The 26,205-nt window shown below is 53.0% G+C and overlaps 1 protein-coding gene across 1 annotated transcript in view; it reads right to left on the bottom strand.

The window, feature by feature from the left end:
* Positions 1–19,680, bottom strand: part of PPP1R9B (protein phosphatase 1 regulatory subunit 9B) — a 337,706-nt gene extending 318,026 nt beyond the window's left edge. Inside the window, exon 1 of the mRNA XM_078645241.1 lies at positions 17,709–19,680. Coding sequence (XP_078501367.1) covers positions 17,709–19,250 — 1,542 coding nt within the window. The 5' untranslated portion in view covers positions 19,251–19,680. The remainder of the gene's footprint in view (positions 1–17,708) is intronic.
* Between the last annotated feature and the right edge of the window lie 6,525 nt (positions 19,681–26,205).

Here is a 26,205-nt window from a genome sequence, read left to right as displayed (position 1 = left end):
TGGCTTCCGGTCAACAAGAGAATCACCTTCCGTCTCCTCACCCACGCACACAAAGCTCTCCACAACCAAGGCCCAAGATACCTCAACAGCCGCCTCAACTTCTACACTCCCACACGCCAGCTTCGATCGACCAACCACGCCCTCGCCGCCGTCCCCCGCATCCGAAGAGCCACCACAGGAGGAAGGTCCTTCTCCTACCTGGCCGCCAAGACCTGGAACACCCTCCCGACCCACCTCCGCCTGACCCAAGACCACCTCGCCTTCAGGAAGCAGCTCAAGACCTGGCTGTTCGAGCAGTAGCGGACCCCCCCCTCCCCAAGCGCCGGGTGAGTAGTGCGCTATACAAATGCTTGATTGATTGATTGAAGAAGGTGGAAGGCCTTTTCCTGATCTATCCAGATGACCAACTCTGGAATACCAGCCCAACTAGGAACTAACCTGATTTGAGGGGAAAAGGTATTTGCTGTGAAATGTTATTAGTTGTGGTCGTTTATTTTGCAGCAAGTGCCCTACAGTGAGCGAAGACTCCCCAGCTAGACTAAGGAATCCTGGTGGGGGGGCCTTACCCACAGTGACTGGCGGCCTATCAGCTCCTGTGTCATTGAGTCCTGAAACTAGGTATTCATCATGGCTTAAAAGTATTTCCCTTAAACTGTTTTTTTGTTCTCAGTGATCATCCCTGCTAAATTATTTTGAGGTCACAGGTCACCCTCAACAAATCCACATGATTGGATGCCATCCCCTGTGGAATCTCCCAGGTGACACAGACTGTCAGAGGTCATTTTAAATGTCACAGAACATCGTCGGCAGGTCACTTGGCATTACCACATCCATATAGTCAGGACTGGGCAAGTCAGGGGTGTTCGTGGCAGAGGAGGCCAAAAACAAGAGGGAGTTGCCATATTCAACATTATTTTCTGGCCTGACAATAGGTTAAACAGCTTAGTCGGTTGAGCTCCTGGCAAACACCAGTACATGCCATTGAGCTCACAGCTTCTCCTTTGGGCAAGGCCAGCTCAGCCTGTCATCCTTTCTAGGTAGATAGATGAGTTTAATTTTAAAATTATTATGTTCCCTCCCTTCCTTTTCTGCTACCTCCCTTTCTGTTGTTCTGCCTGAAAATCCTCGAGGGACTAACGTCATGTGGACAACTTCAGTTTCGATACTCACGACATGACATCATGTCCTGGTTACGTTTTCTTTTTACGCCCCCCTCTCTCTCCGGCTCCAGCACCCCGCCTCTCCTCTTCACTGTGGCAGACTGAAATGGCCTATGTGTGCTAGAAGCATCTTCCGCACCTTGGCCTCCGCGGAGCAGCCTGTATGTAGCATGCGCCTAGAATGTGATCCAAGCGCTGAACGTCCAGGCCAGACGAGCTGACTGATGGGGTCAAGCTATGCGCCCAGTGCATGAGCCCTCCCGATGCTACGGTCCACAGACACTCACGAGAGCTCAATTTAGTAAATATGCATTATGCGCTTGGGTTACCCTAATCGTGCCACCTTTTCGTTTTTATGATCTTGAATGGATCTGTAATTTGCTAAAGTGTAATTTCCACCACGAGTACCTATAAGTCGTTCTACCTACTTCGATGCTACCCTCATTCCTTATGTAATTTACTTTGTTCTATTGTAAAGCGCTGTGACACCTCTGGGTAAAGTTCACGCTATATAAAAATGCATAAATAAATAAATAGACCCCCAGACCCGAGTCTGCCCTCTCCTCTTCAGCTGCAGACCTACCGGGGAAAAAAATATATATCTTGGGAGAAGCAGGAGCGAGACGGCTGACCCTGGACATCGTGTAGTGTGAGCGGCTCCCTCCCAGGGACTCCCTCTGGCCTGCTCAGGTGTCACTCACACACTCTACCACGACGTCGGGTACGAATTCCTCCCACACTCTCACCGCTCACCCTTCATCCCGCCTTCAACCTCCTTTCCTCCCAGACTCCTTTAACTCCTCCCATTCTGTTGCCCTCACGTCCTGCCAGCACCCAGACGCCGAAGTCCAGCTGCCCACAAGGCACTATTGTTCCCTCTAGTAGTTCCGGCGAAGACCACTCCAGCCACTAGACTCGGCTTTCATTCCCTTCGTGTGTCTCTTCTTTCCCCGTCTAAGTCACGGTTTCCCATATGGCTTGTTTCCCTTAGCGCTGTCAGCGTTCTTGCAGTGTAAAGCGCTATACAAAAAACAACGTTCTCTTGAAGTGCCAATCCGTGCGACATCAGACAGTCATGGACTGCACTGCAGCGTCGCCCGAGTCAGAGTGACAATGGGGTGCAAGGACGTCAGTCCCGAGCTGCGCTGCCGCTCGCTGCCTCTGCGCCACAGTGACACTGGCCGTGCGCCCCACTGGTGCCGAACTGATCTGGGCCAGTGAAGCGCTACACTGCCCCGAGCGACACGGAAGCGCACGGCCGCTGTCCTACGCCGCAGAGGCCCCGGTCCAGAGGTGCACTGGGCCTGCGCTGCACTGCAGTGGCACTGTGGCAGAAGTTCTGAGCTGCCTTAACACAATTCCTGTGCGGTAGGTACACACGCTTCACTCTGGCGCTGCACTCACACAAAACCAAGGGTTGAACTCACAAGAGAACCGAGTTGCAATTTCTACACTGAACCGCAGTGACAGCACAGACACGGCCTTGAACCACACGGGCGCTGGCGCAGCAACAGGAAGCCATTGACAGGAAGTCACATCTCCCATTTCCTGTTGAAAATAGATTTTATATGAAGCGAAGGCCCAACGTCGAGGAGAGGGTGTGTAAGGTGGGGGGGGGGGGGGGTTCATGCTATACAAACAAAAACAAACTGCGCAGTGCAAATCCCATGACACAAACATGCAGCAGAAAAAGTAAATGCAAATTATCGACAGCCACCCCATAGCCCAGGACACTACCCCATCCCCCGCCCTGCACCGTTGCCTTGGGTTCTCTTTACACACCAGTACTCTACACACATTAGAAATAATGTTCCAGAGCTCAGGGGTCCTCGCAGAGCTTAGATCCGCCTCCCCGACAGCCTATGGCCGATCTCCAGAGCCTACTGCCACATTCCACATCCCGCTTCCTTACCCCCGCACCCCAGTGCCTGCCCCACAGCACACAGTTCTCCAAGGTCCACAGTCCCCACTTAGTTTCAAAGATCTCCCTACAGAACTGCTTTCAGGCCAGAGCCACGCTCGCAGGCCTCCGCACATCCCATAGCGCACAGAGGCCTCTGCAAAGCCCATAGCGCACAGACCCCCAATACTGCTGGGAAGGGAGAGAGGAGCTGGCAGACTTCGTCCTCTCTGGGACGCAGTAAACCCAGAGCCCACCCCCTCAGGCCTAGCGCTAGCCTGTCACTCTAATGGTGTGCAGTGTCGCAGAGAAATGACCCCAGAGTAACTATCACACCAGGAGCAGAAGGAAATGAGGGGCGGTGTGGACGGGGTCTAAGACCTCAGAGGCTTAGAGCAGTGGTGTTACACAAAATGATGTACCCCCCCACCCTCCGGAAAATGTAATGAGGGCACCGGAGTCTCGCATATCTCTAGGGCCTTGGACTGAATACCCTCCGCCCCCTGAAGGGTTAGAGACCCCTTTAAGGGTTGGGGCGCGGGGACCGCATTGGCCTGGGTTACGGCCCTGTATTAGAGAAATGTGAAGGTGCCCCCTCAATGTGAGGTGTCGCCTTTCACCTCAGGGAAGAATGGGGTAGGCCACCAGGTGCCCCAATTTGGAGAAAGGAGTGTGAGCCACGCACCTACCACCGACAGCAACACCACCGCCCTGCTGGACAACCTCGCCAACCTCGGTCTCAAGCAACTGGTGAACACCCCCACCCACTACGCCAGCCACGCGCTTGACCCCGTCTTCTCCTCCAGCAAGCACATTTCCTTCAGCCACTCCACCGGACTACACTGGACTGATCACAGCCTCGTCCACTTCAACTTCAGGAGAACCACAACCCACCACCACCCGCAACAGGTTCCCCGCAGAAGCTGGAGCAAGATCACCGCCGACCAGCTCACCACCTCCCTCAGCCAGAACCCTCCCGCCAACACAACGGACCCCAACGAAGAAGCCCACAACCTCACACTGTGGCTCACCAACTGCGCCGCCGACCTCGCTCCACTGAAGAACCCTCCCAGCAGACCCAGCAGCAAGAAAGCCTCGTGGTTCACCAACGAACTCAAAACCTCCAAGAAAAACTGCCGCAACCTCGAGAAAGCCTGGCGCCACGACTAAACAACAGAAAACATGACAGCCCTTAAGAACGCCACCCACAAACACCACCAGCTGATCCGCACTACCAAAAGGACTACTTTCAAAGAACGTCTGGACAACAACACCCACAACAGCAAGGAACTCTTCAGCATCGTTAAAGAGCTCTCCAACCCCAGCGCCGGCAACAACGACATCACGCCCTTGCAAGACCTCTGCGACTCACTCGCCTCGTTCTTCCACCGGAAGATCGTCGATATACACAACAGCTTCGGCGCACAGACCACGCACCCAACCACCGAACCGGCGCCCCCACCACCACCCTCTGCAACTGGACCCCGGTCAGCACCGAAGACACCACCCACACGATGAACACCATCCACTCCGGATCCCCAACCGACCCCTGCCCTCACCACGTTTTCAACAAGGCCGACTCCATCATCGCACCCCAACTCCGGGACATCATCAAAATCTCCTTCGCCACCGCCACCTTTCCAGAAAGCTGGAAACACGCCGAGCTCAGCGCTCTCCTGAAGAAACCCACCGCGGACCCCACGGATCTCAAGAACTTCCGCCCCATCTCGCTCCTCCCTTTCCCTGCCAAAGTCATCGCCCAGGCACTTGTGCCTTTGGACTTATCCGCCGCTTTTGACACGGTCGATCATGATCTTCTGATCGACCGTGTCAACAATGCTGGCATCCGAGGCGTGGCTCTGAGGTGGATCAGATCTTTCCTACACCATCGCTCCCAAGCTGTTCATTTGTCCACTTTCTCAGCCACTCCCACGAAACTTACCTGCGGGGTCCCCCAGGGCTCCGCCCTATCGCCTCTTCTATTTAACTTGTATATGCAACCTCTGATCTGCTTCTTACGCAATAGCCCAGCCACCATCTTCAATTACGCCGATGACCTTCAACTGGTTTTTAACTTTGATTCCACCCCTGCATCCATCACCAATTTCCAATCCACCATGCTTTCCATCGGTGAATGGATGTGTCAAAGCCAATTGAAACTTAACCCCGACAAAACGGAGCTTGTTTTAACTGGAGGGTCTCTTAATCCTTGGAACCCCAGTTTTTGGCAATCTTCCTGGGGCTCCCCCCCCGCTGACTCCGTGAAGAGTCTAGGGGTTATCATCAGTAAAGATCTTTCATTAAAACCCCAAATTAATGCAGTCACCTCCTCGTGCTTTTTCCATCTTCGGAGAATCCGGAAAATTTGCAGGTTCTTGACCACGGAGGCACTCACATTGGTCATCATGGCATTGGTTACCTCCCGCCTCTATTATGCCAACGTTCTCCACGTTGGCATCCCGGCCTACCAGCTCCACCAACTACAATTGGTTCAGAACCAAGCAGCGAGACTTATTTTCCATCAACCTAAACATCAACATGTCTCCCCTTTGCTGAAGAGGCTCCATTGGCTTCCGGTGGCTAAACGCCATATTTTCAAACTTGGATGCACCATCTTTAAGTCACTATCTGGCCACGCTCCTGCTTTTATTGCCTGGATCCATCGGTACGTCCCATTCCGTAACCTTCGTTCTTCCCACCACAACCTCCTTTCCGTCCCCTCTTTCAAACGGAAAAAACACGGGGGCCTTAGGTTCTCATTTTTGGCACCCAAATTATGGAATTCTTTTCCACACGAACTCAGGTCAATTTCCTGTTACACCTCTTTTTAGGAAAATGTTGAAAACTCACCTGTTTCGTCAAGCCTTTGAATAACATCTGCACATCGTTTCCCACCTTCGCCCCTCCGTCCCCAGCACCATGAAACCGCCTGGTGTCCGCGCGCTCTATAAATAGTTTTTACATTACATTACATCGAGAAGACCGTCAACAAACAACTCGCCACCTTCCTCGAGACGAACGGATCCCTCGACCCCTCACAGTCCGGTTTCCGAGCTAACCACAGCACCGAGACCGCCCTCATCGCAGCCACCGACGACATCAGATCCCTGCTGGACAACGGGGAAACAGCTGCCCTCATCCTCCTGGATCTCTCAGCAGCATTCGACACAGTATGCCACCGCACACTAATACAGCGCCTCAGCAACACCGGAATCCAAGGGAAGGCACTGGAGTGGATCATCTCGTTCCTCACCGGAAGAACCCAGAGAGTCCGCTTCCCCCCCGTTCCGATCCGCAGCCACCGAAGTCATCTGCGGCGTACCTCAAGGATCCTCGCTCAGCTCCACCCTCTTCAACGTCTACATCAGTCCCCTCACAGCCATCGCACGCCAACACAACCTAAACATCATCTCCTACGCTGACGACACCCAGCTGATCCTCACCCTCACCAACGACCCCGCCACCGCCAGAGCCAGCCTCCAGGAAGGAATGAAAGACGTCGCAGAGTGGATGAAGACCAGCTGCCTGAAACTGAACTCAGACAAGACGGAAGTCCTCATCCTGGGATCATCCCCCTCTGCCTGAGACGACTCCTGGTGGCCCCCTGCCCTGGGCACCGCACCCAAGCCAACGGACCATGCACGCAACCTGGGGTTCATCCTGGACTCCTCCCTCACGATGACCAAACAAGTCAATGCCGTCTCGTCATCCTGTTTCAACACCCTGCGCATGCTCTGAAAGATCTTCCGGTGGATCCCCACCGAAACCAGGAAGACGGTCACCCAGGCCCTCGTCACCAGCCGACAGGACTACGGGAACACCCTCTACGCGGGAACCACAGCCAAACTCCAGAAAAGACTCCAGCGCATACAGAACGCTTCTGCACGACTCATCCTGGACATCCCCCGCCACGACCACATCTCTGTTCATCTGAGAGACCTGCACTGGCTCCCCGTCAGCAAGAGGATCACGTGCAGACTCCTCACCCACGCACACAAGGATCTCCACGACTTGGGACCCAAGTACCTCAACAACCGCCTCACATTCTGCACACCCACCCGCCAGCTCCACTCGACCAGCCTCGCCCTCGCCACCGTCCCACGTACTCGCAGAGCCACCGCCGGAGGAAGATCCTTCTCCTACCTGGCGGCCAAGACATGGAATTCCCTCCCCATCCACCTACGGCTGACCCAGGACCATCTCTCCTTCAGTAAACAACTCAAGACCTGGCTTTTCGAGCAGTAGCGGACCCCCCCTCCCAGCGCCTTGAGACCCTAGCGGGTGAGTAGCGCGCTTTATAAATTCGCCTGATTGATTGATTGATTGACCTGTCAACATCATAGAATTACTGTAGGATAGGGGCGCCCTATAACCACTATACGAAGGCAAAGCCCAGAGCCCGTGTCGCAGTTTCAAGCCCTCCCCAAAACTTCAGGGGTACTTGAAGAGGGGGAGATAGCTTCCGTTCCAACAAAAGACAGGCAAGGGGCGTGTGGAGCCCACAGTGGCCCCTGTGTGGGGAGAGTCGCATGGCCTGTGGGACAGGAGGTGGGTGACCACTCAGTTGCACCTGCTGGAGTGTGTTGCAGTCAGACTAGGAGCATGGGCAGCCCGTCCCCACAGAGATATGCGAGTGAATAATGGTGAATGCAAGCATGCACAAACTGTGCCTGTGACACTGTGACACGAGCTGGAGCGGGGGCAGACGCCACTTTTACCTTGCACACATTTCAGAGGCTCCCTTTGATACTGTGAGGAGGGCCTTGAGTGTAACAACACACAAAGGTCAGCCTGTCACCCCAAGGGCAGGCCTGCAACGCAACAGCATCCCTCAGGGCCGTGTATAAGGAACACGTTACAATCTTACCAAGTCACTCAAATAACAAGTCCTCGCGGCTCATATCGATGAAAATAAACCGACCGTGGCGCTGCCCGGGGGGGGGGGGCGTGGGGGGGTACCTGATGGAAAGCAGTGGAGACGTTGCGCTATGTGGGGGGTGCACTGGGGTGGGTACTCAGATCAATCTACGGAAGATCAGAAAGAAGTGTGTGGGTGAGATTTACATGTTGGGGTAAACAATGGTCGAGACAGGAGAAAACACGTGGCTATTGAATACGTCACGTATCTTACCATTTTTATTTAGTGTCACTATGTATTTTTATTTACTCCACTTGTATCGCACGTTATTGCTGCTGTGCTATCTCTGTAAAGCTCTCTGATACCTTCGGGTCTAGTTCGCACTACTTAAAACTCGGTAAAGTAATAAATAAATACATTTCGATGCCAAAATGTCAATTGTCAGTATCGATTTATCTAGAAGTGAGCATCCTAACTGGGGGAGGGTAGAGCCAAGCAGAGAGCAGGCGCGGTGGAGGGACGTAAGAGTACGGGTGCACACTGGGGACAAGAAGCAGAGACCCGGAAGCGAGAGTCAGTGAACAGGGAGTTAGTGGGCAGCTGGATGGAGAGGCAGGTGGAGAGTGCGGTAAATACATGTGAGTTGTGAAGGATTGGGAGGGAAGACAATGAGGGATGTAACTTTCGGCGAAGCTGGCGCAGTCGCACCATCACCATCACGTGAGAAAATGGTAGCGGGTAAAAGCAGGCCTGATGTGAGAGTGAGCTAGATGCGGAACTGAGGCGAGAGTGAGGCGGTTGCATGTTGGAACTGGGGTGTCAGCCTGTGTCAGTGACCTCATTTTTGGTTCGAGACTCAAGAGAACAGGATGCAGTGACAGTGGCGGTATGCAGGCCTGAATAGGATAGTATGCTGCGTGCAGCCCTGGAGGTGACCGGGTGCAGGTCTGAGGCGTGAGGGAAGTGGATGCAGGCATGGTTGGCAAAAGGTAAATGCAGGTTTGCATTGATAGTTAGTGAGCTGTGTGCAGGCCTGGGGGTGACAGAAAACTGAAAGCAGACCTGAGGTGGCAGAGATCTGTGTGCAGGCCTGGGAGAGCAGAGAACTGGATGCAGGCCTGAGGTGGCAGAGATCTGTGTGCAGGCCTGGGATAGCAGAGAACTGGATGCAGGCCTGAGGTGGTAGAGAACTAGATGCAGGCCTGAGGTGGCAGAGATCTGTGTGCAGGCCTGGGAGAGCAGAGAACTGGATGCAGGCCTGAGGTGGCAGAGATCTGTGTGCAGGCCTGGGATAGCAGAGAACTGGATGCAGGCCTGAGGTGGTAGAGAACTAGATGCAGGCCTGAGGTGGCAGAGATCTGGGTGCAGGCCTGGGATGACAGAGAACTGGGTGTAGGCCTGAGGTGGCAGAGAACTGGATGCAGGCCTGACGTGACAGACATCTAGATGCAGGCCTGAGGTGGCAGAGAACTGGGAGCAGGCATGAGGTGTCAGAGAATTGGACGTAGGCCTAAAGTGACAGATATCTGGACACAGGCCTGAAGTGAAATATAACTGGATGCAGGCCTGAGGTGGCAGCGATCTGGGTGCAGGCCTGGGATGGCTGAGAACTGGATGCAGGCCTGAAGTGACAGATATCTGGATGCAGGCCTGAAGTGACAGATATCTGGATGCAGGCCTGAGGTTGCAGATAACTGGATGCAGGCCTGGTATGACAGAAAAGTGGATGCAGTCCTGAGGTGGCAGAGATCTGGGCACAGGCCTGGGATGGCAGAGAACTGAATGCAGTCATGAGTGACAGAGGGTGAATGCAGGCCTGAAGTGATAGTAACCTGCATGCAGGCCGGAGGTGACAGAGAAGTGACTGCTGGGTCAAGGATGATTCTGAGCTTTGCGCATGTCTGAGGTGACAGAGAACTGGATGCAGGCCTGACGTGACAGACATCTAGATGCAGGCCTGAGGTGGCAGAGAACTGGGAGCAGGCATGAGGTGTCAGAGAATTGGACGTAGGCCTAAAGTGACAGATATCTGGACACAGGCCTGAAGTGAAATATAACTGGATGCAGGCCTGAGGTGGCAGCGATCTGGGTGCAGGCCTGGGATGGCTGAGAACTGGATGCAGGCCTGAAGTGACAGATATCTGGATGCAGGCCTGAAGTGACAGATATCTGGATGCAGGCCTGAGGTTGCAGATAACTGGATGCAGGCCTGGTATGACAGAAAAGTGGATGCAGTCCTGAGGTGGCAGAGATCTGGGCACAGGCCTGGGATGGCAGAGAACTGAATGCAGTCATGAGTGACAGAGGGTGAATGCAGGCCTGAAGTGATAGTAACCTGCATGCAGGCCGGAGGTGACAGAGAAGTGACTGCTGGGTCAAGGATGATTCTGAGCTTTGCGCATGTCTGAGGTGACAGAGAACTGGATCCAGTCCTGGGCCACACTGATCTGAATGCAGGCCTGGGCAGATGGAGTACTGGGTGCAGGCCTGGGTTACAGTGAACTGAATACAGGTCTGGGCTGATGCAGTACTGGATGCAGGCCTGGAGTGATGCAGTACTGGATGCTGGCCTGGGCTGATGCAGTACTGGATGCAGGCCTGGGATGATGCAGTAATGGATGCAGGCCTAGACTGATGCAGTAATGGATGCAGGCCTGAGATGATGCAGTAATGGATGCAGGCCTGGACTGAGGCAGTACTGGATGCAGGCCTGGGATGATGCAGTAATGGATGCAGGCCTGGACTGATGCAGGCCTAGACTGATGCAGTAATGGATGCAGGCCTGAGATGATGCAGTAATGGATGCAGGCCTAGACTGAGGCAGTACTGGATGCAGGCTTGGGATGATGCAGTAATGGATGCAGGCCTGGACCGAGGCAGTACTGGATGCAGGCCTGGGATGATGCAGTAATGGATGCAGGCCTGGGATGATGCAGTAATGGATGCAGGCCTGGGATGATGCAGTAATGGATGCAGGCCTGGGATGATGCAGTAATGGATGCAGGCCTGGGATGATGCAGTACTGGATGCAGGCCTGGGATGATGCAGTAATGGATGCAGGCCTGGGATGATGCAGTAATGGATGCAGGCCTGGGATGATGCAGTACTGGATGCAGGCCTGGGATGATGCAGTAATGGATGCAGGCCTGGGATGATGCAGTACTGGATGCAGGCCTGGGATGATGCAGTAATGGATGCAGGCCTGGGATGATGCAGTAATGGATGCAGGCCTGGGATGATGCAGTACTGGATGCAGGCCTGGGATGATGCAGTAATGGATGCAGGCCTGGGATGATGCAGTACTGGATGCAGGCCTGGGATGATGCAGTAATGGATGCAGGCCTGGGATGATGCAGTACTGGATGCAGGCCTGGGATGATGCAGTACTGGATGCAGGCCTGGGATGATGCAGTAATGGATGCAGGCCTGGGATGATGCCGTACTGGATGCAGGCCTGGGATGATGCAGTAATGGATGCAGGCCTGGACTGAGGCAGTACTGGATGCAGGCCTGGGATGATGCAGTAATGGATGCAGGCCTGAGGTGACAATGAATTGGATGCATGCCTGGGATGATACTGAGTTCTAAACGTGTCTGAGCTGACAGTTAGTGGATATTGTGTTTAGATGATAGTGAACTGTGAACAAGAGTGGAGGGCTGAGTTGAAACGGTGAAACGGTCCCCGTTCAGATGATGCTGAGCTGAAACAGGCCTGAGCTGACAGTAGATACTGGGTTCAGGTGATAGTGAACCTGGTGCAAACCTGAGCGAGCTGGGTACGAGATCTGGGTGAGAATGAGAGCACACCGTGCTGCGGGTGATAGTGGCGCTTGTTGGCATCAGAGAATAGAGGGCTCAAAGCATATCTGAGCTGGCAGCACGCTGGGTTCAGATGGAAATGAGAGGTAGATAGGCCTGAGCTGACAGCGGGTGGATGCTGGGGTCAGTGAGGTCTGGGAAGGCCTGAGCTGAAAGTTTGTGGTTGCTGGGGTCAGATGGATAAGGAGAGGCCTGAGCTGAGAGCGGGTGGATGCTGTGGTCAGATGGACGCAGACAGGCCTGAGCTGAGAGCGGGTGGATGCTGGGGTCAGATGGACGCAGACAGGCCTGATCTGAGAGCGGGTGGATGCTGGGGTCAGTGAGGTCTAGGAAGACCTGAGCTGACAGCGGGCGGATGCTGGGGTCAGAGGGATGCAGACAGACCTGAGCTGACAGCAGTCGGATGCTGGGCTCAGTGAGGTTTAGACAGGCCTGAGCTGAGAGCGGGTGGATTCTGGGGTCAGTGAGGTATAGACAGGCCTGAGCTGAGAGCGGGTGGATGCTGGGGTCAGTGAGGTATAGGAAGGCCTGAGCTGACAGCGGGTGGATGCTGGGTTCAGATGGATGCAGACAGGCCTGAGCTGACAGTGGGTGGATGCTGGGGTCAGATGGTTGCAGACAGACCTGAGCTGACAGAGGTCGGATGCTGGGGTCAGTGAGGTGAAGAGAGGCCTGAGCTGACAGTTGGTGGTTGCTGGGGTCAGATGGATGAAGAGAGGCCTGAGCTGACAGCGGGTGGTTGCTGGGGTCTGTAAGGTGTATACAGGCCTGAGCTGACAGCGGGTGGATGCTGGGGTCAGATGGTTGCAGACAGACCTGAGCTGACAGAGGTCGGATGCTGGGGTCAGTGAGGTGAAGAGAGGCCTGAGCTGACAGTTGGTGGTTGCTGGGGTCAGATGGATGAAGAGAGGCCTGAGCTGACAGCGGGTGGTTGCTGGGGTCTGTAAGGTGTATACAGGCCTGAGCTGACAGCGGGTGGATGCTGGAGTCAGGTGGATGCAGACAGGCCTGAGCTGACAGCGGGTGGATGCTGGGGTCAGATGGATGCAGACAGGCCTGAGCTGACAGTGGGTGGATGCTGGGGTCAGATGGATGCAGAGAGGGCTGAGCTGACAGCGGGTGGATGCTGGGGTCAGAGGGATGCAGACAGACCTGAGCTGACAGCAGTCGGATGCTGGGCTCAGTGAGGTGTAGACAGGCCTGAGCTGAGAGCGGGTGGATGCTGGGGTCAGTGAGGTATAGGAAGGCCTGAGCTGACAGCGGGTGGATGCTGGGTTCAGATGGATGCAGACAGGCCTAAGCTGACAGCGGGTGGATGCTGGGTTCAGATGGATGCAGACAGGCCTGAGCTGACAGTTGGTGGTTGCTGGGGTCAGATGGATAAAGAGAGGCCTGAGCTGACAGCGGGTGGTTGCTGGGGTCTGTGAGGTGTATACAGGCCTGAGCTGACAGTGGGTGGATGCTGGAGTCAGGTGGATGCAGACAGGCCTGAGCTGACAGCGGGTGGATGCGGGGGTCAGATGGATGCAGACAGGCCTGAGCTGACAGCGGGTGGATGCTGTGCTCAATGAGGTGTAGGCAGGCCTAAGCTGACAGCGGGGGGGGGGATGCTGGGGTCAGTGAGGTATAGAGAGGCCTGAGCTGACAGTTTGTGGTTTCTGGGGTCAGATGGATGCAGGCAGGCCTGAGCTGACAGTGGGTGGATGCTGTGGTCAGATGGATGCAGAGAGGCCTGAGCTGACAGTGGGTGGATGCTGGGGTCAGATGGATGCAGAGAGGCCTGAGCTGACAGCGGGTAGATGCTTGGCTCAGTGAGGTGTAGGCAGGCCTGAGCTGACAGCAGTCGGATGCTGGGCTCAGTGAGGTTTAGACAGGCCTGAGCTGAGAGCGGGTGGATGCTTGGCTCAGTGAGGTATAGGAAGGCCTGAGCTGACAGCGGGTGGATGCTGGGTTCAGATGGATGCAGACAGGCCTAAGCTGACAGCGGGTGGATGCTGGGTTCAGATGGATGCAGACAGGCCTGAGCTGACAGTGGGTGGATGCTGGGGTCAGATGGTTGCAGACAGGCCTGAGCTGACAGAGGTCGGATGCTGGGGTCATGGAGGTGAAGAGAGGCCTGAGCTGACAGTTGGTGGTTGCTGGGGTCAGATGGATGAAGAGAGGCCTGAGCTGACAGCGGGTGGTTGCTGGGGTCTGTGAGGTGTATACAGGCCTGAGCTGACAGTGGGTGGATGCTGGAGTCAGGTGGATGCAGACAGGCCTGAGCTGACAGCGGGTGGATGCTGGGGTCAGATGGATGCAGACAGGCCTGAGCTGACAGCGGGTGGATGCTGTGCTCAATGAGGTGTAGGCAGGCCTGAGCTGACAGCAGGGGGGGGATGCTGGGGTCAGTGAGGTATAGAGAGGCCTGAGCTGACAGTTTGTGGTTTCTGGGGTCAGATGGATGCAGGCAGGTCTGAGCTGACAGTGGGTGGATGCTGGGGTCAGATGGATGCAGAGAGGCCTGAGCTGACAGCGGGTAGATGCTTGGCTCAGTGAGGTGTAGGCAGGCCTGAGCTGACAGCGGGTAGATGCTTGGCTCAGTGAGGTGTAGAGAGGCCTGAGCTGAGAGCGGGTGGATGCTGGGGTCAGAAGGATGCAGACAGGCCTGAGCTGACAGCGGGTGGATGCTGGGCACAGTGAGGTGTAGAGAGGCCTGAGCTGAGAGCGGGTGGATGCTGGGCACAGTGAGGTGTAGAGAGGCCTGAGCTGGGAGCGGGTGGATGCTGGGCTCAGTGAGGTGAAGGCAGGCCTCAGCTGACAGCGGGTGGATGCTGGGCTCAGTGAGATTTAGGCAGGCCTCAGCTGACAGCGGGTGGATGCTGGGCTCAGTGAGGTGTAGGCAGGCCTGAGCTGAGAGCGGGTGGATGCTGGGCACTGTGAGGTGTAGACAGGCCTCAGCTGACAGCGGGTAGATGCTTGGCTCAGTGAGGTGTAGACAGGCCTGAGCTGAGAGCGGGTGGATGCTGGGCACAGTGAGGTGTAGGCAGGCCTGAGCTGAGAGCGGGTGGATGCTGGGCACTGTGAGGTGTAGACAGGCCTCAGCTGACAGCGGGTAGATGCTTGGCTCAGTGAGGTGTAGGCAGGCCTGAGCTGACTGCGGGTGGATGCTGGGCTCAGTGAGGTGTAGACAGGCCTGAGCTGAGAGCGGGTGGATGCTGGGCACAGTGAGGTGTAGGCAGGCCTGAGCTGAGAGCGGGTGGATGCTGGGCACAGTGAGGTGTAGACAGGCCTGAGCTGAGAGCGGGTGGATGCTGGGCACAGTGAGGTGTAGAGAGGCCTGAGCTGAGAGCGGGTGGATGCTGGGCACAGTGAGGTGTAGAGAGGCCTGAGCTGAGAGCGGGTGGATGCTGGGCTCAGTGAGGTGTAGACAGGCCTGAGCTGAGAGCGGGTGGATGCTGGGCACAGTGAGGTGTAGAGAGGCCTGAGCTGAGAGCGGGTGGATGCTGGGCTCAGTGAGGTGTAGAGAGGCCTGAGCTGAGAGCGGGTGGATGCTGGGCACTGTGAGGTGTAGACAGGCCTCAGCTGACAGCGGGTGGATGCTGGGCTCAGTGAGATGCAGACAGGCCTGAGCTGACAGCGGGTGGATGCTGGGCTCAGTGAGGTGTAGACAGGCCTGAGCTGAGAGCGGGTGGATGCTGGGCTCAGTGAGGTGGAGGCAGGCCTGAGCTGAGAGCGGGTGGATGCTGGGCACAGTGAGGTGTAGACAGGCCTCAGCTGACAGCGGGTGGATGCTGGGCTCAGTGAGGTGTAGACAGGCCTCAGCTGACAGCGGGTAGATGCTTGGCTCAGTGAGGTGTAGAGAGGCCTGAGCGGAGCGGGTGGATGCTGGGCTCAGTGAGGTGTGGAGAGGCCTGAACGGAGCGGGTGGATGCTGGGCTCAGTGAGATTTAGGCAGGCCTCAGCTGACTGCGGGTGGATGCTGGGCTCAGTGAGGTGTAGACAGGCCTGAGCGGAGCGGGTGGATGCTGGGCTCAGTGAGGTGTAGACAGGCCTGAGCTGAGAGCGGGTGGATGCTGGGCACAGTGAGGTGTAGACAGGCCTCAGCTGACAGCGGGTAGATGCTTGGCTCAGTGAGGTGTAGAGAGGCCTGAGCGGAGCGGGTGGATGCTGGGCTCAGTGAGGTGTAGAGAGGCCTGAGCGGAGCGGGTGGATGCTGGGCTCAGTGAGATTTAGGCAGGCCTCAGCTGACTGCGGGTGGATGCTGGGCTCAGTGAGGTGTAGACAGGCCTGAGCTGAGAGCGGGTGGATGCTGGGCACAGTGAGGTGTAGACAGGCCTCAGCTGACAGCGGGTGGATGCTGGGCTCAGTGAGGTGTAGACAGGCCTGAGCTGAGAGCGGGTGGATGCTGGGCACAGTGAGGTGTAGAGAGGCCTGAGCTGAGAGCGGTTGGATGCTGGGCTCAGTGAGGTGTAGAAAGGCCTGAGCTGAGAGCGGGTGGATGCTTGGGTCAGTGAGGTGTAGAGAGGCCTGAGCTGAGAGCGGGTGGATGCTGGGCTCAGTGAGGTGTAGAGAGGCCTGAGCTGAGAGCGGGTGGATGCTGGGCACAGTGAGGTGTAGAGAGGCCTGAGCTGAGAGCGGTTGGATGCTGGGCTCAGTGAGGTGTAGAAAGGCCTGAGCTGAGAGCGGGTGGATGCTTGGGTCAGTGAGGTGTAGAGAGGCCTGAGCTGAGAGCGGGTGGATGCTTGGGTCAGTGAGGTGTAGACAGGCCTGAGCTGAGAGCGGGTGGATGCTGGGCTCAGTTAGGTGGAGGCAGGCCTGAGCTGAGAGCGGGTGGATGCTGGGCACAGTGAGGTGTAGACAGGCCTCAGCTGACAGCGGGTAGATGCTTGGCTCAGTGGGGTGTAGGCAGACCTGAGTAGATGCAGATAGTGGTAAGAAACTGCTTGCAAGTCGGAGGTGTATCTTGCCACAAGCTGAAGATGAATGGACCCGGGGTCTGTGTGCCTGAACTGGGTGCAAGTAAGGCGATGGGGACTGGGCGCAGGCCTGGACTAAGGGTTCTTAATACTGGCCTGGGTTGACAGTGAGTCAGTCGGTTTCAGGCCTGATAACAGTGGGTAGACGAAGGGCTGAGGTGACAGTGTGTTAGACACAGGCCTGGGGGTGGCTGTGAGCCGCATGCTTGCCCACAGATGACAGTCAGAGTGGTACACGCCTGGAGATACTAGTGCGGGGGAGGAGCAGGGTGCTAGCGGGGGTTGGAGCTACTGATTGAAGTTCTTGAAGTGACAGTTATGGGCGCAGGCCTGAAGAACACCGTGCGAAGGGGGAGTGGGCGGCAGTGGGGGTGGGACTGGCCTGGGGTGAGAGCGGGATGGACATTGGCATGAGGTGACAGTGGGGGGAGGGGCTCCCAATGCAGGTCTGAATGAGGGCTCTGGACGCAGGTGTCGAGGGGCCGTGAGTAGGATGGAAGTGTGTAGGGAATGCGTCACTGGTGACGATGCACTGGATTTCACAGCCATGGCTGTTGCTCACTCAGTATTTATACCACGCCAAGGCTGCCTCAGAGCGGTACGGGAGAAGATGTGCAGAGAGCAGGGACACTGAAGGCCAGATGAACGTTTGGCTTTGAAATTAGACCAGATATAGGTTTGAAGGTGAAAGTGAGATGAATGCAGGTGCATGGTGACATTGAGCTGGGTGTCTGCCTGGAGGGGCTAGTGGGTGTTGGAATAAAGCTTAGACATGCAGTGCATTGAATGAAGGCTCATGTTGACCCTGGATGTGATACATTCCTGGAGGGGTCATTGGGTGTTGGAATCAGGCCCATGTTGACACTAGGCTGGAAGCCTGCCAGGAGCCCTGAGTTGGGATTGTGGTCAGATTCAATCGTCACACAGGCATCAATGCAGGCTCTTTATGAAACTACCCTGAATGCATGCCTGGAGGCGTCGCAGCTGGTAGAAGAGCATGTCATATCGCTTACCTTAATGGGTGCTGTGCTGAACTGGATCTTCCGGGTGGGTGCTGGTGCTTCTTCTTCTTCCGACAGGCCTTCGATCTCCATACAGCTGGACTCCGGCTCATAGGCACCATCAGCATCCTCATCCTCATCCAGCCCGCTTCCTCCAGAGTCCTCCCCAAGGCCACTGTAGGCGCTGATGTCCACCAGATCTGCCTCGGAGAAGTCCTCCTTTTTGGACTCTTCGGCATGATCTGCTTCCACATCCTCGTCACCCTCCTCGGATCCCTCCCCACCCTCATGCTTCCCAACACCCTCAGGGGCACCTTCCTCCTGGAGGCTGGGTGCCTCCTCAGGTCTGTCTGTGGGTAGGCCTCCATTTTCCAAGGTGGCATGCACCGTGACTTCTGCTTGTATCACCTCAGCACCCAGGAGCGGCTCTGGTGTTGACTTGCACCTTGGCGATCCATGGGCTGCTTCCTGACCACCATCCTTTTGCTCTGCGGCCGGGGTGCCTGCTCCGGCCTCATGTTCAGAGTCCTCGCTCTCCTCCACTTCCACTGGCTTGATCTTCCTCACCTCCTGGACCTTCTGGTGTCGCGTTGCCTGCAATGGACTCGACACTCTCTCATTCACCCGGCTAACCCGATCTGCCTTTGCTTGGACACCAGGCTGTGGTCGCTGGCCCACCTCCGGCGTCTGCTCGTCTTGATTCCTAGCCCTTGAGTGAGCTGTAGGCTCTTCACTTTTGGTTGAGCTTTGGTCTGGCACGAACGCCCGGGACCGCTTGGAGACCAGCTTGGAGTTCAAGGCCACAACTTTGCTGGTGGTCCTGTGCACCAGGTTGTTCCTGAGGTCAGCCTTCTCGAAGACGGCGCTGAGCTGGCTAACCGTTGGCGAGACAGCCTCGATGTCCAGCTTGTCCAGTGACTCTGTGCTGCCGTTGAACTTCACCACCACGTCCAGCTTGCGGTCTTGGAAGCCGCCACGCTCCTTTCGCAGGAAGAGCTTATTGGTGTTCTCGCGCTCTTGCAGACTCTTCTCAAAAATCTTCCTGGTCTCCTGAAGCTTGGACAGCGGCTTCTCCGTCTTGGTGTCGAAGCGGCTAACCCGCTCGGACACACTGGTGCCAAGCTTCAACAGGGCACTGTGGTCCACATTCTCATTGAGGCTGCTGGCTCTGGGCAGGGAGAGCCGGACAGGCTTCTCCTTGGCCATCTCCACGGTGGTGGTGGTGGTGGTAGTGGCGGTAGGAGCCCCCTCACCAGGCACAGCTGTCCCCATCTGCAAGAACATGTTCTTGATGCGGTGGACGTTGGATCCATACTTCTTGTTGCGATACCTCCTGGCAGCATCTTCCGAGTCTGGGCAGAGAGCCTCCTTGGTGGCTTTTAGGGCCTGGATGCTCGCTTCGTAGGCGTTCCTGTGTGGAGAAACACTCCGGGGGCCTCCTCCGCTGCCACCACCGTCACTGCCGGTGCCACCACCACCACTACCACCATCCCCGCCACCGCTGCTGCTGCCGCTGCTGCTGCTGCTGGAAGAATGGGGTTCTGTCTTCATCATGGTTCAGCACACAGAGGGCCACAATGACATAGTCTCTGTTTCCGTCTGATGCGGGCTCACAGCATCATGTCAGCCGCCGCAGCCTCCGCTTCTGATGCCCGCCTGCCATCAATGGATGGGGGATGTCTGCAGTTCCGGCGGCGGCGGCAGCACCACCCGTGCCGGCAAAAGCAGAGCAGCAGCAGCAGCAGAAGCGGCAAAGATGGGGGAGGCAAGCAAGGGGCTTCCCTCGCTATCCGCGAGGCTGCATCAGGCCATCTTCGGGGGCGATGAATGGTGGGTACCAGGAGCCGGGGGTCTCTTCCTCCCCTTCCTCTTGCGCTCCCAGCTCGCCCTCTCTTCCTGCCCCCCTCCTCCCCGCCTTGCCCAGGGTTTTCCTGTATCCTGGCTGCTAGGGGATGGTGACTGAACGCTCAGGTCCCCTTTCTGCAATCATGCACACAGCCTGCCAGGCAGGCGGGGAGCTTGCAGGGTCCTAGAGACATCCCGCTTTCTCCCTCAGACACACAAAACACCCAGAGAGAAACCTCAACGCTGCTCGACAGCTTCCCCGCAGCACAAAAAAAGCGGAAGCAGGCATCGTCCCCAGACTTCTCGTAGCAGCGTAGGTCGAAGACACAGTGTCTGTCGCAAGTATGTGGGAACCTTGGTAATCTTTGCATGTTTGTTTTTAAAAAGCAGGAGGATTTTTCATCTTCTTCCTTCATAAAAAGCACAAACACATTTCCTGATATGTGGCGTGCATTCTTTTTGTAATCCCTCTGCTGTGCCTTCTGAATACCGTCGTTTCCAGTTCCCGTGTATATGCACTATTTAGCCGGAAAAATAATACATCGGCTATCTCAACTTTTTCCTGAAAACATATACATGGCTCCAGGGTATGTATGTGTTGTGCTCTCCGTTTAGAGCTTTACCGTTGCTTCATTGTAACACAGGCAATAAACATGTAGCCAACATGATGTGACATGTTCCTTCTTCCTATTTCTCCCCCTCCCCTTATGTGCCTTTCTCGCCCTCATGTTCCCCCTTTCTCTCTTCTGTCACAGCTCAGCGCTTCGAAGCAGCCGAATTGCAGCATAAGTACCATCATCAAACCATCAGGACACGCGGTGAGCACAGGTGCCACATGAACTATGCAAGGTGGAGATGACTGAGAGCAAGGAAGCAGTACAGAGGCATGTTCAGAAAATGTACCTGGTTTGGCCTGTGGCCATTTGGCCTGAGGTAAAATGGTGTACAAAATGAAAAAGACCATTAACAATAAAAAAAGGACTCAGAAAAATAATAACAAGAGAGTAACCCATTTATTCCCTGCTATAAATTAACTTGCTGCACATCAGTAGTGATTATCCTAAATATTGATTCTGATTTTATTGCTATCACTATGTTGCTCTCTGCAGACCTGAAAATCACTCTGATACCCGCACGAGTCAAGTTCGCGCTATAAAAAACGATCTAAATAATATATATATAAAACACAGGCACATTGCATCTAGTATAAACACCTGCTAGCCACCCATTCTGGTGCCGTGGTTGAGTGAGGTTAGTGGCAAACGTTCAAAATCAATGACCCCCATACCGTGGTCGGCGTTGGGCCGCTGTGCATGCTGAGGGTCACGCAGGAGTAGGCAGAGATCAAGTTCTAGAGGTAGAGAAGCCATATGGCTTGAAAATGTCCAATGGGCATTGAAAGGTTTCAAGTTCTAATGTCCTGCTGCCAACTATGCGTAGGATTATCCTTACATGCCCTGGCCAAGGAGTAAGTGAATGAAGGAATTAGTGAATGAGCAGAATTTACAAGGATCTCCACAGTTTCTTTCTCTTCACTGGATGTAAGATAAATTAATTCTGTTCTATTCTAGGTATTCATTGAGCGTGCAATCACCTGGTATCTTGGCACCAAGGAATTGCAGAAAGAGCCATACAGCAGATTGAATTAGTAAGGTGTTGAGGGATTTCCGGAATGGGAGATGCTCATCTTTGAGTCTGATTGGAGGTGGGGGTGAGGTCCAAGCCTTAGCAGCTAGATAGGGAAAGGAGTAACTTCGTTTTGGAAGAAGGAGGAGCTGCTGCAAGGAGCACCAAGAGAGTTTGTAAGGAGTACACAAACAATTTCAGTTGGAGATAAATAGGGCCCTGTTGGTGAAAGGCGCCGTGGCTAGACAGTGGCGTGGAGAAGATACAATTGGGACTAGAAAGCCAGTGAAGAGGAGGTTGAGAGGTGTGAGTGACGTGGGAGCTGCAACATGACATGACCTGCAGCATTTTGGGTGCTAGTAATATGCCACGGAAGAGGAAGGTAATCCAGGTGAGAGAAATAAACAAAGCGAGAAAGAACAGTTGCTTGGACTACCACCGGACAGGCATGTTTAGGCACAGAAGGGAGGATCTAGTGCAGCAGAAGAAGTTGGAGAAAGCAAGACGACAGTATATTAATGATTTAAGATGATAGAGTCAATGTTTTATCAAACAGCAAGTCGAAATTCCAAATTACGGACAGCGGCCACTGGAACAGGAGAAGACCCTAAGTCGGAGGTCAACTAGACCATGACTAGAATCTCTTTCGGATCCTGGTTAATTCTGCGAGAATTAGAACCCACCCGGGAGATAACTACTGGGCAGTTCAGAAAATTGATATGGTTAGTTACTGTGCTAGTGTTGTTCGTGCCGACCAATCAGACCATAATCTGAGTATCATCCACATAAGAGACTAACGAGAAGGCAAAGGAATGGTAGAGGGGAAACATAAACGTTACAAAGCGTGGGACTGAGGTAGAATCCCTGAGGGACTCCCCTTTGGGACATTAAGGAAATTAGAATGAAAAGGAGCGAGGTGGATGGCCTGAAAGTGGTCGCTGCGGTAGCCAGCGATCCAGGGCCGGGAGTTCGCATGAGCTCCTTGATTGTGCAGTTCGGTGAGCAAGATGCGTCAGCTACAATATCAAATAATGTGGAAAGATCTAATAGATCAGGGCAATTGAAAATCATCCAGAATGGACAGTAGAGCTGATTCTGCCATGAAGCAGTAGGAATCGAGATTGGGATGGCTGTAGAAGCTGATGTGTCTGAATGAAAAATGACATATGAGAGTTAATATCTTCTTTGAGAATTCTGACTGGCAGAAGAAGAGAAATTTGTCAAAAAATAATGAGAACAGAAGGGTCTGGAGTTGACTTTTCTAAAAGGGTTGCCACCAAGGCTTTTTTCCAAGGGTGAGGCACAGAGTGGGTAGTCAAAGATCTGGTGCATTGATCTGTGAGGATAGGAGTAACCGTGGAGGCTGGACAAGGATCAAGGCGCAAGCCGGAGGGAATGATAAAACGAATCTGATTGGTGTGTGGGCAAGTTAGAGGAACACATTCCGACATTCGGGTGAAGGAAAAGTATGGAGGTAAAACGTAGCAGAGAGGGAGAGGTGGATAAACAGCAGGAAAGAGATTGAAGAATAGTTCGAACTTTATCATGAAGGAAAGAGAGAGCATCACAAGGAGACTATGTGGACTGAGGAGTAAGAGTGCAACAAGAAGGATGAGTGCAAGATTTGACTGTGTTGAAAATGTCCTTGCTAGATTTGAATGCGTTGGAGATTTGTCAGCCAAGGAACTTGCACGAGCTTACCTGAGATCTTCACTATAGGCTTGCAGCAACTTTTGATATCCGAGGCAGGCTTCAGCAGAATATTCTGATCACCAGAGTCCTTCTGCTGTCTTCCAAAGTTACTTTTTATTTTGTTGCATGTGGCAGAGGAGGTGCCACGAAAACATTTAGCAAGTTTGGGTGGCATGGCGCTAACGAGCTGGAGATCCAGGAGTTGCCTGAGTTTGACACTTTGGCCTGAGGAAGGGCTGGAACGAGGATCAGCGAGGGCTCATAAGTGAAGAGTTTGTGCCAGGAATGTTTACAGCGAGCAGTAGAAGCCAGAAGTGGCCGAGAGGACAAGAAAAAGTGGTGCGAGCCAATAGACAGGAAATACATGGTGGGAAGGTATAGAGGGTTGTCTATAATTATCAGTTCCACAGGAGAGGAAAGCATGTCTAGAGTATGATCCACCATTCTGGGTGGGGCCTGCGACTAGCTGTGAGAGGGCACGATCCAAGCAGGAGTCCATAAGGCAAGAAGTTTCATGGAGGACGCATTGCTTTAAGTCAGTGGGTTGAATAACTTATGAAGCACTCAGAAGAATAGAGATAGAAAGTCTGCAAGCTGTGGCCGGAGGGGGAATGGGTGAGTGATGAACAAGAGAAGGAAGGATGCAATATTTTAAATTCAAAAAGCTAGGCAGGGGAAAAAGAGTCAAGCAAGGAATGATCCAAATTCGGGACATTATCCTCAGAAACAGCATATAAGTATAGTACATAATGACACATGGAAAAGAAGAATCGAAGAATTTCAGTGGTGCTATGGTCCTCAAATTAGCCTTCCCTTGCAGAGCCAAGTGAATTGTATATATGAATCGTAATAGCATGACAGTAGTGCTTTGGATGTAATCGTCAAGAATTCAGTCCACGTCGCCAGGCAGAGTGGGAAGCGTAATGGCCCTCTTATGAAGGTGGATTAGAGGTGCACCTATGAGACTGGGAAGGATCGGACAGCACTGAAGAAGTGTCCACAATGATGGAGACCGTGAGCGTTGTGTTATCGAGAGGATCCTGATAGGTTTGGCCTTAAACATTACTTCACTGAATCTTGAAGGTAGGACTCAAAGGCATGATCTTTTTTTACAAAAACGGAAACAAATCCGAAGTAAAACAAAATGGAAATGGAATAAGGTAATAGTATATTAAATATCCATTTCCATACGAGTTGAGACAAATCTAAGGGAGATGGGGTATCATAACCAGATTCCACCAGCAACGGGAATGGGATGTTTTGTTTTTGAGTAGAAGCCTTCACAACAGTATCCAGTATCCTACCACCGTGCATGACTAGAGATATTAATGAGAGTGATGGGGGTGGGAGGTTTTGTTTTGTTCCCCAACAGAAGCCCACATACTAGTAACCTAACACCATGTATGACTAGAGATGTTAATAATAGCTATGTTGCAACTAATGTATGCCAACTAAAAATGTGGAAGATGAAATCATATGCAAACTAAGTAGCAGTTACTAGATGATAACAAAGAGGAGGACTTTCAATAGTATGCAAGAACTATGAGTAAAAGTGGAAATATGTTAGGATAGAAATCTGAATAGATGCAATTCAAAAATGATAACCTGTGGTTTTATTCAATACACTGATTTCAATATGTTTACCAACAGGACTTCCATGTATGAGGCAACCATCCAGTGCCATATAATAGGAGAGACATATTCTATAGTCTTGACAAAGATGGCACATTATTGAAAGAGTCCATCGAAACGCGTCGACGCCCATTACCGCACAATCAAAAAATCTAGCTCACCCTGAGAACAACACAAACAAAGCGGGATTGAGCCTGAAATGAGGGTTTTGATGTGCAAATCTTTATGACAAATTGCTGATGTCTATGTTTGTCTCTCCCCTCTTCCCCTCTCTCTTTTTCTAATCGTATAATTTGTTTGATTTAGGTGATGATTTCCATTTAGATCATTGATTACCGTATGAGATTGTGTTTACTCCAAATGAATTATGACTGTGTTTTCACTGTTTGAAATTTTATGAAACGACAATGTATTTTTATATGTTTTAAAAAGTTTTTGTTTTAAATAAATTACATATATTTTATATACAAAAATGTTTTTGCTTATGTCTATGCTTAATTAAGCTTTGTGTCCAATACTAGTATTTGGGCTTAATTTCTCAGTACCTTTACTAAGGGAAGTTGTTTGATTTCACTTATGATCAAAACAACTTCATGAGAGCTGGAAAGAAAAAGAAAAACATTTTAACGAATAATGAGAAGTTAGGTATGTATGTTGTAGACGTACACTGGCGTAAAAGGTGGTCAACTACTTTAACCCTTCTCACAAACTCATGCTGATGTGGGTAAGAAGCCTTACACACTGCTCATCCAATGGACCGGCGGGGGAGCTTGCACTCCGTTTAGTAATGTCAGAGAATGATACATGCTTACTAACAGTCTCACCAAAAGAGGGCTGTCTATTTCACTTATCAAACGTACTAATCAGTGTAATAATGCCGTCATATGAAATCACATCACGGAACCATTGATCCGATGGCGCCATCACAGGAAAGGACATCACATTACAACACATTACATTTGACATTATACGTCCCACATCCTGTGCTTCCAGAGTGTCATTTGTTCGAAGCACTTCACCGAGGGATCTAATTTGATCTCATCCCTACCTTACTCCAACCAGGTCACCATAATGACTGACTCAGACCCTCTGTGGATTCTGGGATCGCGGTTGCGGGTGCTTTATCTCAAGGACATTACAGAAAAAGTGGGAATAGCTCAGCTATTCAAACAGATTAGTTAAGAAGGCCGTTATGAAAATGATGCAAGTAATTATCCCATTACAACAGGTTTCGCCCAACCTTATCCATGGACAATATTTCTCAGTGGCTGCAGCAGTACAGTTATTTTGGTTATAATGTTAAGTTTGTGCTCCATATAAAACACTCGATCTCCAATTTGCAAATATTTGTAAACCCGGGAAAATGGTGATGCCTGACTCCGTGTGCCCCACTGGAGAAAATGCCATGGAAAATTCCGCGCCGGTTGCTTTAAATTATGTAACAGACATCACACTCATCACCATTCTTGTACTAGACATTAATTCAGCAAACATGCTCTGCCACAAAATAAGATTGAATGGACGCTAGTATGCCTGGATGCTGCAACCATGCAGCAGACTGGCATGCACATACCTGAGTATAATTGAAACATCCCTCGATGCTACTAATGATAGTAAGCTCCTGCTTACATCTTTCATGGTTCTGCTGATAATATGATGCTCAGAATTGTGATTGTGAAGGTGACAGAATCGTGTTAATTGTGTCGCCTGTCAG

This window comes from Lissotriton helveticus, chromosome 5_1 (genome assembly GCF_964261635.1).
Source record: "Lissotriton helveticus chromosome 5_1, aLisHel1.1, whole genome shotgun sequence".
NCBI lineage: Eukaryota > Metazoa > Chordata > Amphibia > Caudata > Salamandridae > Lissotriton > Lissotriton helveticus.
The sequence above is the reverse complement of the archived record's forward strand: the minus strand, read 5'-3'. Positions and strand labels throughout refer to the sequence as shown.